Source organism: Gymnogyps californianus, chromosome 9 (assembly GCF_018139145.2).
Source record: "Gymnogyps californianus isolate 813 chromosome 9, ASM1813914v2, whole genome shotgun sequence".
NCBI classification, from domain to species: Eukaryota; Metazoa; Chordata; class Aves; order Accipitriformes; family Cathartidae; genus Gymnogyps; species Gymnogyps californianus.
Genome location: NC_059479.1, coordinates 795,335 through 812,073, shown reverse-complemented (window position 1 = coordinate 812,073; position 16,739 = coordinate 795,335). Strand labels below are relative to the sequence as shown.

At 49.2% G+C, this 16,739-nt stretch overlaps 2 protein-coding genes across 3 annotated transcripts in view; one reads left to right on the top strand and one right to left on the bottom strand.

The window, feature by feature from the left end:
* Positions 1 to 333: 333 nt before the first annotated feature.
* YIPF6 (Yip1 domain family member 6) lies at positions 334 to 8,413 on the bottom strand. Its single transcript, XM_050901907.1, has 7 exons — positions 8,354 to 8,413; positions 7,192 to 7,320; positions 6,592 to 6,670; positions 6,145 to 6,187; positions 4,982 to 5,107; positions 4,719 to 4,876; positions 334 to 4,130 (listed from the first exon to the last, which is right to left on the bottom strand). The coding sequence occupies exons 1-7, from the start codon at positions 8,390 to 8,392 to the stop codon at positions 4,012 to 4,014; spliced, it is 693 nt and encodes a 230-aa protein (XP_050757864.1). The 5' UTR covers positions 8,393 to 8,413; the 3' UTR covers positions 334 to 4,011.
* Positions 8,414 to 9,629: 1,216 nt separating this feature from the next.
* Positions 9,630 to 16,739, top strand: part of OPHN1 (oligophrenin 1) — a 69,957-nt gene continuing 62,847 nt past the window's right edge. For both annotated transcript variants that reach the window (XM_050901897.1, XM_050901896.1), the window contains exon 1: positions 9,630 to 9,865. In XM_050901897.1, coding sequence (XP_050757854.1) covers positions 9,712 to 9,865 — 154 coding nt within the window. In that variant the 5' untranslated portion in view covers positions 9,630 to 9,711. The remainder of the gene's footprint in view (positions 9,866 to 16,739) is intronic.

The window sequence follows — 16,739 nt, the reverse complement described above, 5'->3', positions numbered from 1 at the left end:
ATCTATTAACTCACTGAGGCGGCCACACAAATCAGATGTTTAACAGCATTCCATAGGCACAGGAGTGGAGAGTTCAGCTGGTTTTCTGCCCCACCTTCTTTCAATTCACTCCAAACTCCCAGGCCATATAAAATGCCTTTCTTTGTCCAAGTACTGGCAGGATCCCTTCGGAGTGCCTCCCTGCTCTAGGAGAGGCTCCGCCAGCCGAAGGTGCTGCCTCCCCACGCAGCCAGGCCCGGGGAGCTCCGGTGGGACAGGCCATTCCTTACCACTAACCACAAGTACAGCGTGCACAGCGCTTTTAATCCACACATAAGATTGCCCACATGCCTTTCAACGTGTTTTAATTTATAAATTTTAAAGTTAAAACAGATAAATTATTTTCCTTTTCATTGGTATTAAATAGATCAAAATTAAATTCAGATTCAAACATATACAACAACTTCAGTTGATAAACAGTATTTAAAAAAAAATCTTAGTAGGAAAGAAAGCCTGGTTTATGCATCAGAAAATCATCCGCTTTCTCTACAGAAAAGTTAAAACACTTCATTAAAGGCAAGACATCTGCTTTTCTCCTTGCTACCCTTCCCTCAGCTGGCTTTAAACAAGAAGAGACTTTTTCCCCTTGGAAAGCATGACAATTGAGTTATCACATACATTTTCATAAGAAATTAAAAATATATGTTGTGGTTATAAGGATTACTTACCTGCATGCATTTTTGGAGGAATGCGCTCTGTAACTGGCTGAACAAGATGAAATACCCTTCGATGAACAGGCGCTCTCAGCGCTCTCATGTAATACCATCATTTTAAAGGACTATCATCAACATGAATTCTGGGCAGTCTGCAAATATCAAATAATCTCAAGGTATCTTCCTTGCCTAAACCTGAAATTTTTCAATCGTGCTTTAATGTGTCCATATCTAGTTCACTTGGGGAACCACCTGTTTGCTGACGGGCGAGCCGATTCAACACAAGCCATGACGCTACAGAACATCAAAGTTTGACCGAGGAACAAATTCCAGTTTTGGCTTCTTAATTTTTTGAAGTCACAGAAGACAGTTAACCTTCAATTAATCAGTCTGATGCTCATTTCCACTGGTACTCATCGCTTGCTCTCTCTGCCTTTCTAAGCAATTATATTCTACTTATAAAAAGGGCGACGTTTTTCAACAGATCATCATCTTCAAGTTGAAAGGCCAAGCCACTCTCAGTGAAGCTCTTCCAGAACCCATTACAACATTGTGGTGGGGAAATTCTTTCTGACAAGATATACTGTGTGCTTTTAAGTGTATTGGCATCCAGCACATCTCACACGACAGAAAGCTGAGAGAAGCAAGGCGAGTCAGGCAATGAGCTACAGCAACTAGAATTCCTGGCCGAGGACATTAACGTCCTCTACTCTCTGCTAGAGGAAACAACGGTTAAAAAAACCACCATGCGTAAGACATGTAACTTTATTCAACTGGAGGCATGAAAATCTAGTTTCCTGCCTGCCTCCTGCCAGCTAAAACCTTAGGGCAAGTTACATCTTTAGTGACATAAACCCACTTAAAGATTTTACAGCTTTAGAAGATGATGGCTTCCATACTAACAAAGGATTGCTGTGAGTCAAAAAAACAAACAAACAAACCACACCTTCACCATATAACCAGTATATTTCTGCCTGTTCTTTCAGATTAAAAACACCTCTCAACTAAAAACTTCAGTGATCAGTTGAAAAGTAAATCTAGTTAATATAAAAATAACTTCTCTCCTGTATAAGCCAAGAGCAATGATACAGAACAAACCATCATGAGACTTACATCTAAGTCAAAAACAAGCAAGGAAAAAGCTGAGATTTTAATTCCTCTTAATCATTTTCCTTCTTTTCAAAAAGATACTGGATCAATTAAATGTTACTCCAAATATCTTTCAGATATATCAGCTTAAGTCACAAGACACTACAGAGACAGAATTCCAAGGATTTCTCTAAAAGTCTGGTTAAATTCTTGCGCTCCAGCAGGAAAGAAAGATTTGGCTTAAAGAATCCTGTAGCCATCAATAGCTTTACTGTCTACTTCCCCCAAATATTTCTTCAGCTTCATAAAGCTAATGTTTAAATGAATGGAAAACTGCGCACTTGGAAGTTTAAAAATTCCCCATTGCCATTTTATACCCACATCTATGAAACACTACAGCTCCTCTCGCAGCACCCTGCAACAGCCACGGACGGAGGCGTAAGGAAGGCGGCAAGAACAGCCGTCAGCTTCACACATCCTCGCTGCTAACGACTGCTCTGCAGCAAAGCTGGGTCCCTGCCGAGAGCAACCGATTTCTCCTTCCCTCTTCTCCCACACTCCCAGAAATGCAAAAATGTACTTTTAATCTGTGCATTTAGACATTTCCATCCCAACTATCAAATACTTACAGTGTTTATAGCAGAAACTGCACTTTTATATATAAATATAAATTAGGCGTATTTACACCTCAGCAGGACCCACGTACATCAATTTCAGGTCTATCTGCATTACTATAGGAAAAAGGAAATATGATGCTCATTTTCAGGAAAAGTGACATTTTAACAGCAGCCTTTTCACCCCCAGATGTTTCAAAGCTCTCCCCTTGGATCGCTTACTGAAAATAATGGACAACATAAATAATTTCTGTACAGTTTTCAAAAAGCAATTCTCCAGGTCTTAATCCCTATGCTGAAATATAAATGACACACTTCTACACACTATATATGGATCTCCAGGCAAGGTACATAAGTGCACCTACAGGGAACTGGAGAAGAAAGCCTCCTTCCCTTTTATAAAAAGTATTAAGCAAAAAAAAACCCCAAAACCCCCCACCTATAGAAAAGTTTCTCACAACTTATAAGTACAAAGAAACAATATGCAAATTTGTACGCATTTATGTTGAAACGCTGTCCATGTAAACAACCAAATGAAAAGTCACATACAAGCAGTTAAGACCAGAATTCACATCCTACTTCATAGCAGCCACCACCTTCCTCATGATTTAGTTTCCTTCCTCCAACCCGTTTTAAGACTTTTGGGCATAAGTCCTGGTGTGGTATGTTAGCACCCAAACATCTTACGTATCAAAACCTCAACTTACTTCACACTTTTTTTTTTTTAACATATATATACGCACACACACTTTACTTGGTACTCTCCAGACAGTTTTCCATTCTCAATATGCAGTGACAGCTAAGTCCCTGTCGCAAACCAGTTTTGACTGTTTCTCCAGGACGTTTTACTCTCTATCTACGGTCACGTGGAAAGATCGGTAACTATCCAGTGTAAACACACCCTCTCACGAGATACACAGGTTAGTCACTGTAACTATGGTGTTGAAGGCATTTGGCTGAAACACTCTTTCTTGACATATGAAGGGATGAAACAAATACACAATACATGAATATGAGCACAGGCAATTCCCTTCCGCCCAGCTCCAATTAACTGCAAAATGGACCCAACTTATTTTTTGCTGAAATCTAGTTTCAAAGTGAAAGCTCACAGTCCTACGATGCACTTTATATACCTTTTGCCACTCCTTAAGTAAATGAAAAAGGAGTCAAACACATTTCTTCCCTACCCAACACATAACAGTAATGAAGTTCCATTATTTCATAAGGCATATTCATCTTCAGTGAGAATCCAAGCACAAGCAAGAATTCTGCCAAGTCGTGCGATCCTATAACTTCATCTACCCAACGTCTTGAAATTCCAGGATCTCCTGCTCTGTTCCTCAGGCGGCATAATCCCTGTCACAGTGGGCATTTTTTATTTAACACAACTAAAGAGCAGGGCTAAATAAAAAACCCCTCAGCAGCTGGACCTCTGTATCTTTCAAAAAGAGGGACACACAAGCGACCAATTTTTGCAGTTCTCTGGCTTTATCCCATAACCTGCCTTTTTACAATATCTATATATATATAAATTAGAAAGAGATAAAGCCAACGATTAACTGCAGCGTTCATGAAAAAACTCCAGTCCGTATTACACAGTCTCTTCTGATCGGAGATCACTGAGGTGTAAAGGTGAGAATCATCCAGCTGATAACAAAGTAGAAGAGGAAGATGGGGTACACAACAAGAGCTTTGCGGTTTGGAGGCTGACTGTCTGCCAGGAAAGCTGTAGATGCTGGTGAAAAAGAAAAATACTTGAAATGTGAGCAGCATAAAACTAAAAGTCTAAGATCCACTGAAGATGTTAACAATTTTGAATTAGGATCTGCATTACAATTATGTTGAAAGAGAAAACTGAGTAATCCATTGCTCCGTACCAATAGTCTATAATCACCAATTAAAACTTTAGCATATAGAAAGATAAATGCTGATTAACATTCTGTAACAAGAGTCAGCCTTACAGAACAGGAGAAATAACGCAAATGCATCTGTATGAAATTAGCATTTTCTAATAGTACTTATAACACAGATCACAGAAGAAAATACCCAGTAGTCTCACACGGGGTTCAATATTAAATTACCATCCTTCTGCCGAAGGCAATTTGCATATGAGCATGAAAATCAACAGGAGCCTAGGCAGAGGCTGAATCTCTGCCAACACAAGGATTGGGAGAACTACTTCTATAGTACTTCAGCAGCCTAGGAAACACCTTGAACTACAACATCCACTGGCGTTACGCGACAGAATGCGTGCAGATCTACCTCCTTAAGCATCGCGCTACTCAGTGCGCACAACAGCGTTATACTGCAAAAAGGTACTCACCTAACGTTGACCAACCAAACATAGCTACGACTACAATAAGACGTATAATGAAGCTGACAGTCCCAGAACCTGCCAGCAGTACCAGCCTGCACACCAGCATCGCTACTGTCAGGGGCAGGACACAGTAACCCAGAACGCACAGGCTCTGAAAAAAGGATCTGGAAAGGAGAGACAGAAATGGGAAAAAAGTAGTCAAACCAAAGCACTGCAGAAACTCCATGCACGGGAGCATTTTAACTGCTACTAAACAAACCAGCACTCACATAGTTCCTCCGAGAAGCTTTGAGTTCAGTGTGATGACAACTGCACCAAACCAGATGATGACAAAGACCTCAGCAAACTGGGGCCCTCCGTCGTCTTTACTATCTGCTGATCCACCCTGAAGCATCCTGTTGTAGGTAACAGATAAAAGGAGTCATTTGCCATCGATGACTGAGTTTTCATAGACTTGAAGTAGATGACAGAATAGGAGCCCAAAACATTGATCCCCAGTTAGGTTGCAGACCGATCATTTTTCACCTGTTTTCTTAGTTTTAGTAGTATCCTCAATTTTGTGTAGGAAAGAAAAATGGTTGTGGCTCAACTGAGGGCATTTCAGTCCATTTGTTTACTTGTTTTGAGGACTGTGTAAGCATATAGAGGAGAATAAAACCATAGACAACATGCTAGAAGATGAAAATTAAAGTACCAAAAGTTTGGTAACCTCTCAAAGCAGGCAGTGTAGTGCATGATAAAACTCATAAGCCTTAAGGAAAGCTTATAATAACTACAGAATACAAGCAACACGAAGCCTGGAAAAGTGAGCACGCATTGATTTGAATATTTAAATTACACTGCCCACTTCTGCTAAAGCTTTACCAACATTTTACTGAATGGTTTCTGTACATTGAGTACATAGGCGTGCCTCAATTAGTTGACAGATCTCACCAACATTTCCATCCTACCCCAGGCACATCCGCACACATAGGCTCCAGCGGAGCACCAGAAACTCCCGGGAGCCACCATCATCTCCCACCTATGAACTACAACAACAGCCTCCCTTTTTCCATCGCTTCTCCAGGACACGTAGCACGTACACTGCAGCTCTTAGGCAAGGGCTTCAGCCTGCAGGTTAGGGTCAAAGTCGGCCAAACACATTAGAATCAAGGACAACGTGAATCGGGATACCTTTCAGTAAAATCATTCTTAAGACAGGGGACTAGGAAGAGTTCATCCTTAAATCTTAAGTTTAAAGAAGTAGGTCCTAATGGGCTTGAAGTGTCAGAAATACATTTTATATGAAAATCTAAACAGGCAGTGTTTGCAGAAGACCAGAGAAGGATCAGATGAACTTGATCTCGACACATGTAGTCAGAAATTTTTAATTTCTCATTTCTCCAATGTAAAAGACTACAAAAACCCAAGTCCACCCACTGTAAGTACTTACAGTGCAAGCGAGACACAAAGCACCAAAGGGCCCCAAAGATCCCCTGTAGGTAAAGGAAAAAATAAAATCATAAATATCATAGAATGATGCTCAGTTTCATCTTCCCAAGAGTAATAAAGCACTCTTTTCCAACTCCCAACATATCATTTTGCATATTATACTTCCTTATAATTTTCTTATTTAGCCACATTCTATAATATAATCTATTCAAAGCCTGACAACTGCTAAAGCTACCTGTTCTACATATTCTGGCACATGTTCCACTTTTAAAGAGCTTTGGTAACACTCTGACTTTTCATGTTTGCTGTTCAGCATTCTACAACAAAAGAAAGAACAGAGAACAGACACTTCTGAATCCCTGTTCCACTGAACTCTTCCTTTTCCCAGGAAGGCAAAGTCTGTTGGCAAAACATCCTTTCAAGATTTTGAAAATCTTCTTATACGTACAGTCTCTGAGGAGCGCACTACTCTTCTTCGGATACATGACATGGACAAATTTCTTCCCAACGGCCTTCAGATCTCTCATCTGAAATAAAGAAGCAACACTTTATCCCTTCATAAATATTACAGTTCACAACTAAAAGCAGCAAGATAGAAGTAAAGGAGTATTGATAGTAAATCAAGATAGGGTCCGACCCAAAAATTTCTGTAGCACCCTCTGCAACAAACAACACCTGCTTTTTCTTCTTTCCTTAATGACCACAATATTTTATCTTTTAATAACACCCAATTAAGAACAATAATTTGTCTACTCCTCTAGAAAATTAATGAAAAATCCTAGTAATCGAGACAGTCTTCTTCCAAGCTTTGTCTGAGGCCTTTACCCTTGCAAAGATTTTGAGATCACAGACAAACTTTGGGGCCATAATTGAGGTATTTTTTGACCCACAAGAATTCATTTTACATAGCTAGTTCTAAAAAAAACCCCCAAACTTACAATGAAGTACAAGTCAAGCAGAGCTATGCAAAAATACAGTTTTTGCATAACAGCTGGCCAAAGATATCAGTAAAACACATGTTTCACCATAGATACAGGCACAGACTCACAATAGTATCCCTAACAGGCTCATCCAGCGTGGAGTAGTCTTCATCAGGAGAGCGAGATCCGACAGGAACAGTAATCTCCCCTTCCACTGGAATATCTTCAGATATCGACACATCCGCGAGACCTGCAAACTAAACGTTTTTTAAAACCTTTAGAAAGAAAGAAATACAAACCAGCTCATACTCACTTCAGATGTTTTTCAGCTGGGTTCAGGATGAAAACAACTGCTCAGAATTCAAAGATACAACATTTAGTAACACGGTCAACAACAGAGCCCAGCCGTTGTCTGCTTGATTTAAGCAGCTCGCAGTCTAAAGAGGTGAGTAGATATGTATAAGCAGAGCATTTCTGTTTTCTTCAGTAACTCCCAGCAACCTGCTTTTTGTTCTCTATTTAGACTACAATAACTAATGGAAGTAAAAATTTTGTTTGTGGTTTTTAAGTAACGTCATGCCCGACAGCTGTACAGCCACACCAACGCACCCGAGTATGCTGTCTTTCACGGACTCCACAGGGAAACAACTCATGAGAAACTGTACGGACATCCACAGCCCAAGCACAAAGTCAAGGCTCTTAAGCGCCAAACGTTAACAAAACTGACTTCCTCCACCCAAGCAGAAGGTTAAAGCACTCGAGCTCCCAGAGATGGAAGCAAACAGACAACAGCCCGACCAGTTCTACAGTAAACTCTAGGGTAGAGAGGGCAGGCGGCAAGCAGCAGGGAGGGAGTGGCAGGAGGCCGACTGCTCCCTGTCCCTACCCTCCGTGCCAGCCGGTGGCCGCCAAGGCCTCCCAGCCCCTCGCCAAGGCCTCCCAGCCTCCCGCTCCCGCCTGCTCCCCCCGCTCCCGAGCGGCAGCCTGCCCCTGCTTCGGCGAGGGAGGGCCGAGCGCCCCCGGCCCGCCCGGCCCCGCCGCAGCACACACCGCGACCTCCCGCACCGTCCTCCGCGCTCAGGCGGAGGTGGCACCCAGAGCCCAGGGCACCCGGAGCTCCCGCGGTGCCGCTGGGCCCTCTCCTGCCCGGCAAAGGCAGGGGCCGGGCGGGCCGCACACCCCCCGCCTCGGCCCCAACCCCGCAGCCGAGCGCCGCCGCCCGGCCTGCGGCCCTCCGCAGCCCGCCAGGAGGGACCGGGGACGCCCGCCCGCTCCCGCCGCCCCGCTCACCAACGGCCCCCCGGCGCCGCTCCCCTCCGCCGCCGCCATCTTGGCTACCCAGGCGACGTGGAGACCGTGGAGACGTCATCAACGGGCGCGCGGCGACCGCTGCTCGCGTCACGCGCCGCCAGGGCGTCCATAGCAACGCGGGCGGGCCGCCTTCCCCGCCCCGCCGACAGGGGGCGCCCTCGCCGCGTGCGGCCAGTCTGCCCCGGGGCGGTGGCACCGCCCGCAGCCACCGCGGCATCCCGGCCCGGGCCGCCGAGGCCTACCCCGCGTCCCGCGGTGCCCGGGTCGGGGCTCGGGAGGGAGGCCGGCCCAGCCCCAGGCCATTGCCGAAATGAAAGAACCTCCCCCGCCCCGGCGCAGCGCGGGCCTGGCCGCGGGGACGGGCTGCGAGGTGCCGCGGACTCCGCGGGGGACGGTGAGGGGCCTGACCGGGCACGGCTGGGGAGTTCGGCGGGAGAGCGCTGCGGCGTTACCCAGCGGGACGGGAGCCCGGCTCCTGCCGCCTTGCTGTAACGGGGCTAAAACTCGGAACGTTAAGCAGGCGAAGAGGCAACAGATCCGAGACCTGAAAGTTAAAGGACAACCATCTTTGAGTGACCTCTGAGGGCGCTGCAAGGCAGCTCCTCATCCGCTATCGCCCGCTGGCCCGTCCCCGCGTTCCCCTTGGCGGGGGCAGGCCGATCCCCGCTTCCAGCCTGCTGGGGAGGAACCGGGAAGCGTTCATTAACATCAACGCAGCGGCCACCGGAGAGAGAATTGGCAGAGAAAGCCCAGGAGCTCGCCGTCAGTCGCGCCCGGGGAGCAGAGCCCAAGCACCGATGAACGGCGGGCAGGGAACAGCAGCCGGGAAGCGGCGAAGGGCGGCGGCCCGCGGTGCCTGATGAGAGGCCGCCTCATTAACGCACGCACACCGGGAGGGAGCAGAGGCCGCAGGGGCGGTTCACCGCCGCCCCCCCCCCCCCGCCCCGTGATTTCAGAGCGGGTTGTTGAGGAGCCGCGCCGCGGGCGGGACCGTCTGTAGGCGCCCGCCTGGCAGAGGGCACTGCACCGAGGCGGAGCGGGGGGCTGCCCGCCGCCGAACTACAAATCCCGGCAGCGGCGGGGCGGCCGGAAGCGGGGGTCGGGCGGGGCGGGGGTCGCCTCAGCAGCGCGGCCCCGCAGGCAGGCAGGCAGGGCCGCGGGCCGGTGTAGGCCCCGCCCGCCCGAGCCTCCCGGGGCAGGGCCGGGGGCGGCGCCCGCCGGGGCGGCGGCATGGCCGCGGTGCGGGGCGCCCGGAGCGGAGGGAGGGCTCCGTAGCCGCGCCCGCCCCGCAAGCGCGGCGGTGCCCGGTGGCGGGAGTGAGCGGCCGCCGCGGAGCCATGGGGCACCCGCCGCTGGAGTTCAGCGACTGCTACCTGGACAGCCCCGACTTCCGCGAGCGGCTGAAGTGCTACGAGCAGGAGCTGGAGCGGACCAACAAGTTCATCAAGGAGGTGATCAAGGACGGCAACGCGCTCATCGCCGCCATACGGGGTGAGCGGGGCAGCGGCGGCGGGCCGGGGAGCGGGCGGCGGGGCGGGCCGGGCCGGGGGCTCGGCGGCCTCCAGCCCTGGGGGAGCGGGAAGGGACGGGAAGGGGCCGGGAGCCGCGTCCTGCCCTTCGCCGCCGGTGCTGGCGATGTGCCGTTCAGTACGGCGGTGTCCGAGGTGGTTCGGTGATGGGGCCTCTCCGAGGCTGCCCCGGCAGCAGCGGAGCAGCCAGCGCCTCTCTGCCCTGGGCTGATCGGGATTTCTCCTTCTTGAACGTCACCTTGCAGACGTGTTTCTGGAAGCCCACCTTTGGCTCGGCTCAGCTCCCCCAGAGCCTCGTGCCCCTGTACCCCAGCGCTTGGCAGTTGCCTTCGTTGCCTCGTGTCACCATAGCTCGGCGCTTGGCAGCTGCCTTCGTTGCCAGCATCGCTTCGGGGTGGGCTGGCAGGCCACGGGCAGCAAACTCTGCCTCCTGCCATGCCTGGGTGTCTGTCCGGAGCTGGCCCTGCATGGGGACAGGTCTGACTCCATGGTCCGGGTGAGCTGGGCTAACACTGCCGGCATCGTAGGGCACCGGCTGCTGAGCCCGTTGAGCGCTCCCAGGCGCTGCCTTCATCTAAGGAGAACAATCTCCTGTTTGGGGATGGTGCTCGATTATTTTGCTTCACCAGAGAACGGGTGGAGCGTGGCCGGTACAGCACGGGTCACCTCATCACCCAGCCCTGCTTCCCTGGGGTGGCCCGCTGCGAGAATGAGAGGGCTCCGTCCAGAAATAGTCTTTAGTCCTTTTGTTCTGGGTGTTTTATTCTTTTTTTAATAATGACGAGAATTTTTTCCGATTAAATGTCGATGTCAGTGTTGACTTTAAGGGAGTCACTTGTTCAGAAGTACAGACTGAGACCATCAGAGTACCTGGACCAGGATGTGTCATCTGAAACCACAAAGTCCTTCGTGTTTAACGCTTTACTGACCTGTCCATCTGCTTAGAATTTTTTTTTTTTCCCTCCGAGAGCTGTAGATATACTTTCCCTGTGTCGTCTCTCACGTCTTCTCTACTTTTATAAATGTGCATTAAAATATGGCCAAAAGCATATGACAGCGCAGCAGCTATGAGTGCTGCGTTTGCATCAGGTCAAGTGAAGACAAATAAAAAAAATCAGCGGGGCAGACTCTGATCATACACTGTTTTTCTTGCCAGCTGGTTGGTTTTTAGTTGGTATTAATAGGTTTAGCTGCTGTCCTTTTGTTAAGAATAATTCAGAGCTTCCTTGTTATCAAGGCCATGGCTGGAATAGCCTGTGTTTGCCCATCTGGAAAACAGTGAAGACAAAAGCTAGTATGACTGAAACAGCAGACGTCACAGGGCTGTAAGACCCTAAAATGTACTACAAAAAAAACCCAAATCTCTACTCAGTCTAGGACAAAAAAAAAAGCCAAAATGAAAACCAAAGGGATTTTAACAAGCCTGCTTGTTAACGTAACTGCTTTGCTTTTTCTTCATCCCTTTGGTCAAAACAGTTTCCCTTTTTAACGTTTATAAACCCTAACGCTGCGCTCGGAGTAGCGATGTGAGGGGATTTTGCTGGGTCAGCAGACCCGTCCCAGTGAGACTGGCCAAGGAGGAAGGGAAGAAGTAGAAGGAAACTGAGTACACCCAGACAGCACAGATAACCCCCCAGAACTGAGAAACCCCCACATTTCTTTTTTTTGGGGGGTGCGGAAATGCTGTGGGGTGGTTTTGTGCTGTTTTCTTTTTAAGAGTGCAGCTGAACCAGCAGGCAGAGGGGTGGCCTGGCAGAGCAGGCTGCTGGGCACGGCTGGGGAGGGTGCTGGGACTGATACCCGCCGGGGCTTCCATCAGCTCCTGGGGATTCACGCCCTCCCGTTTCGTTAATGGATAACTTTAGAAAAAATCCTAGGCCTTCCTCTCTGAATCCTGTCCATATGGAACTGTGGATAGGAATTTGGGGGTACTTACTGTCCGGTGCCTAAACACCTTGGGCTGACGGCTGGTAAATCCCTCTTCCCGGTCGCTGACAGCGGTGGCTGATGATTCATTTCTGCCCCTTGGCAGTGCTGTGGGATGGATCTGTCCCTCAGCAGCTGGGAAGCAAAGGTGATGATAGTTTCACCAGGAGAGAGAGTGAGATTTCTTCATCAAGGGTAGAGGGTTAATTATAATGATTGTTCTGATTGGACCTGTCTGTTACCTGTCCAGAGGTCCTGTCCTCTGCCCTACCCTTTTAATGGGTGAGGCACCCTCTTGGTTAAACCTTTGGCCAAACTGTTGCAAGGTGCTGACTTCTGGTTACTTCACAGATGTATATATTGTCTGTGTGTTTGCTGATTAATTAAAGAATGAACTGCAACATAAGATTTAAAGCAAATCAATCCCCTGTTTTGCTCAGACTTGTAGAAATGTCAAACACCTGCTGTCTCCAGCTGGCGGGCTCTTCAGCCTGACATGGGGATGGAAACTGCCGAACAAAAGACTCGGGTGTAGCGCAGTCTGGATACAAACACATGCGTCCGTGTGAATTATGCAAGCACAGCAATGCTCATGCGAGCTACCAAGGAAAGAAGTGCAGTTCCCCGCTGCGGGAAAATAGGGTCTGCTGGGCTCTATGTGATCTGCTGTAAACACAGTCTGCATAGACTTAAAAATCTGAGACTGCTCAAAGTTGTCTTTTATTTTCCGTTTGCCAAGTAATAGGGAAAAAAGTGAGCATGACTTTACATGGAGTTCTGCAGGACCTTCAGTTCATGTGCTGGGTGAGCCAGGTGGTTTTGAGTCGTCTCATGGTACGAGAAGCATGTGTGGTGTTCTTTTCTTGGTTGCTGGCAGTGTCCTTGTTGAAAGTGTCCGGCCAGTTAAGGTTGTCTCAGCCTACCTGCTGGGTAGGAAAATATTAGGAGTGTTCCAGCAGAGTCTCTAGAGGCTAAAAAATTAAAAACCCACATGGTATCACTCTGTTGTGTCAGCAGCACAAGCTAGGCATCCAACATCTAGTAAGTGCTATTTTGGTGACTTCTGTTTGAGATTTTTTTTATGTCTTTTGACACTTTCGTAGCCCTTTTACTGGTAGATTAATTCGCCATAATCGTATTTGTAGCAAATTAATATGTGAACTTGAGTGCAAGTTTTTTAAACAAGTCATTCAAGTAGCATGGAATTACACGTGTGTAATATTAAATGCTTCCAGTGGTATATGCCTAGCTGGTAGGTGTGCTGTTTTAATTAACTGGATTGCTTGCTTTACAAATGCACGTACTCCCTTCCATTTCCCAGTTTTAAACCCGTCGGCTCCATCCTGTCCGTGGCAATGGTCGGTGATGGCGAGCGGTGAATCACTGTGAGTGTGACCTGGCTGTGATGTGCCGCGGGGAGCAGTTTTAAGGCAGCCATGTCTTTACTCCAGCCTTGTTTACTGGTGTTTATACCCAGTGGTCTCGAGGCTTGCTGTGACCTGGGCCCTTCCTCAGAGGAGAATTCCTGTTGATCTTGATGAAGTGTCTTTTAATCCCCTTCCCTAAGTGATTCCCACATGTGGCATGCATGTGCAGTGCAGGCGCCCTGTGCTTTCTCAAGGAGACAAGTGGACGCTTATGGGGACCCTGCTCATGGGTGTCCACCCACTATCCTGGAGAGGAGGAGAGGTGAGTCCCCCCTTGCCGTGGGAGATGCCATGGCATGGAGATCTGCTGAGGGTTGTCCCTGCCGGGGAGTCCGTCTGTCGACACAGCTCAGGAGCATTGCTCCCGCCAGCCGCTGAGCCAAAACTGCCACTCCTGTGCTCCCAGATGGGGAGACAAGGGCAGCGGGGACCCACGGCGGGGGGACATGGGCCTTGGTGAAGAAATTCATCTGCTTCTGAGCTGCTGCTCCTCTGCAGGAGTCTGCCGACTTCAGCTTCCCTTCACGTTTCTAATGAAAAGCTGAAGTTCCCTTCCCATTCCCTTCCCTTCCCCATCCCAGGGAGAGGCTGGAACCACAGCTGGAGCTGCGGGGTAAGTGCTTTCCCAGGCAGCAGGGCTTCCCTGCCTCTTGCTCCTCTGCAGGGAGAAGCAGGAGGGAGTACTCTGCCGGGCGCAGTTGTTCAGGGGCCAGCACTGGAAACCATCCCGGAAAGCCCTGCCTCTGTTGGGTTTTGTGGTGGGGCAGAGCCAGGAGCAGCTCCTGCACGGGTTAGCTCAGGGTGGGGAGCGGGCTGAAGGAGGGCTTCCAGGAGCAGCCATGGCTTGTGCTGCTCCAAAGCATGTGCATTGGAGGAGGCTTGTCTGGGGGCTGCAGAAAGCCCCTCCCCAGCTGCCCCAGCCCACAGGAACGGGAAGGCATGTGCTCGTGGTGGTAGTCGCGCTGTCCTGCTCTGCGGAGGAGGGAGGCAGTAAGGGGGAACTTCAGCTCCCCTTGGTCTGCTGCATGCCTCGGTTTCCCCTTCTGCAAAGCAGGTAGTGCTTCGGGGCTTTGTCTGAAGCCGGGGACTGTTACCCGAATGAGGGGTCCGCTTCGGCGCTTTAAACTCCTCTTGCCTTTCAAGGGATTAAGAGAAACTGGTTCCACCCCATCCACCCAACTCTGACATGTTACCAGCTGAAATAAACAGAATACTGCGGGTAAAGCCCTCCCGAGTGCTGTGCAGCTCCCCACGTCCTGATGTGGGTCCTTGTGCAATTACACTCACACAGTTGCTGCCTTTAAGTGTGGTTTTTTTCTCTTGCTGACTGACAAACCCCCCACAGTTGACTATATGTGGGACACCGTAAGTTGACTAAGTATAATGTTGCGCCAAATGAGAAATTAAACTGACTAAAGCAGAGAAAAATATTGTTCATTTGTAATAATCTTGGGCGTGAAAGTCAATGATAGCAAATAACTCATATCTCTGTCTCAAAGTAACTTATTTTTGTTATAAAGCTGGCTGCATCCCTTCTTTTTCATGCCAGGAGTATGTAGAGTCACTGGCAGTGCCAAGTGACGATGCTGGTCCCGTACATTGTGCTGACAGAGCTGAAGCCTGCCGTGGGCTGGCCCTGGCTGGGGAGGAAGAGGGGCTGGGAGGTTAGCCTTCCTCCCCGGGACTGGGGTGGCCGGCTGGCGCCTTCCCCTGCGGCATGGTTCCTCGGCCAGGGCTGCTCTGGGGCTGCTTCGCTCGCCCCTGAAAGCTGAGCTTGGCACTCCTCACTGGCCCCCATGGAAACTGCAAGGTCTGCCTTGCTCGGAGCGTGCCAGGCTGGTGTCTGTCCCCTTGGCTGGCCAGGGCCCAGTGTGGGCACCGGGGATTCGGCCCCGGCAGCAGCTTGTTTGTGTCCCGGAGCTCCCAGCCCCATGCTGTGGTGGCCAGCACTGGCATCGCAGACAAGACTTGCTGCAGGCTGCATGCTTGAGGCCACAAGCAAGGATGTCAGAAGTAGGTGACTGTGTGGCATCATAGCTGTTGTAAGAATGGCTTCTTTACAACATTTTCTTTCTGTGGCTTAGTACGTTGGTTTTTTTGGAATCTCTCCTGCTTGCTGTGCTCTGCTGTGTGTGTGGTAATGCAAAACCATCTATTTCCCCCTGGTCTTTGATCTTCTCTCACAATTATATATGAAATGGAGTTTGAGAAATGTCAGGTTGAGGCTCTTTTTATTAATGTACGAGTACTGCAATGGTGCCAACTGTCCTTTGAAGCTGGAAGAGCTTTGAGTTCTCATGCAAATATTGCATATGTGGTTTTGAACTTGATTTCTGCACTGCGTAAAGCTTTGCGGACTGCCTCTGACTTTGCATGTCAGTTAACCGGCCTCCACAGGCAGTGCAAGTGTTTTATCCTGGAAGGATAATGTTATAAAGCAATGTGTAGAGGCATCTATGCCTGCAAAGCACATGGCAGTCTGTAACGAAAGGGACTGGGTGGGCTTTTCCCCAAGAATGGGGTTGAATGGGGGACCCAGGGAAGGTCCCAGCGTCATCCTCTTCCTGCAGGTCCGGCACTGCAGCGCTGTGTGAGAACTCGTTTGTTGGCTTGGGGGACTCTGCGGTCCTCAGCGTGGCAGACCTGTTCTCGACGAGTTTCTGTGCTGTTGTTGGAGGTGGTGCTTGAGGGTTTAATGCTTTGGAGTGTAGAAAGCAGAGTGTTGACAGAACGCAGTATTTTAATGAGATTAAAGCAGCCCTGGCATGGCCTGTCTGCCTGGTTCCTGCAGAAACCCCATGTGCTGGTTCATGTAAAGTCTGTAGAGACAAAGGCTTGAATCTGTTGCTACAGTATGTTACAGCCAGATAAGGGTTTTTGCCTATGTCCGAACAAGCCTTAAGCTCCTCTGGAAAAGGGGGAAGAGGAACGAGTCTGTCCCACACGTGCCCTTCTGCTGGCACAGGAAAGGCTGCAGCTTTCCAGGCAAACACTAGCTCTGCACTCCCGGCAGAGCTTGGCATCGAGGCACCTGCATTAAAAATATCCTGTCCCACAAAGACAGCTTAGTTGTGAGCCAACATATGGCACATTAATGAAGATGTGCATAGAAGTCGTCCGTGTGGATGCACAGAGGCCTTCTGTCTCGTCAAAAGCTGCTCGTTAAAGTGCCCAGTATAACCAGGGGAATCTGGAGTCCAAACAAGACTCGTATAAGCAGTTTCTCTGATGCCACTGGCTAGGGGATTGTGAAGAGGCCGCTCGTGTGCCTGGGTCAGTAATGCAGCTGCTGCTGAACGGATCTGACTTCTTAAAAATTGGTCTGTCCTCTTCTTTCTTCTCTGGTTGTACCCTTGTACTCTCCTGATGCTGCAACATTCAGTACCTGAGCCTTGCCTTGAACGGATGCAGGATCAGACCCTGTACCAGTAGGCACGGCTCTCAGAACAAAGAATTGGCCCTGGCTGGGGATAATCAGCTGAA

Excerpts from the sequence above, each read along its gene's own strand:
- YIPF6 (XM_050901907.1), bottom strand. The coding sequence starts at position 8,392 with ATGGCGGCGGCGGAGGGGAGCGGCGCCGGGGGGCCGTTG. Across the intron at positions 6,671-7,191 it reads AGCCTGTTAGGGATACTATT|ATGAGAGATCTGAAGGCCGT; the intron begins GTGAGTCTGTGC and ends TCTTTATTTCAG. Across the intron at positions 4,877-4,981 it reads AAGCTTCTCGGAGGAACTAT|ATCCTTTTTTCAGAGCCTGT; the intron begins GTGAGTGCTGGT and ends TCTCCTTTCCAG.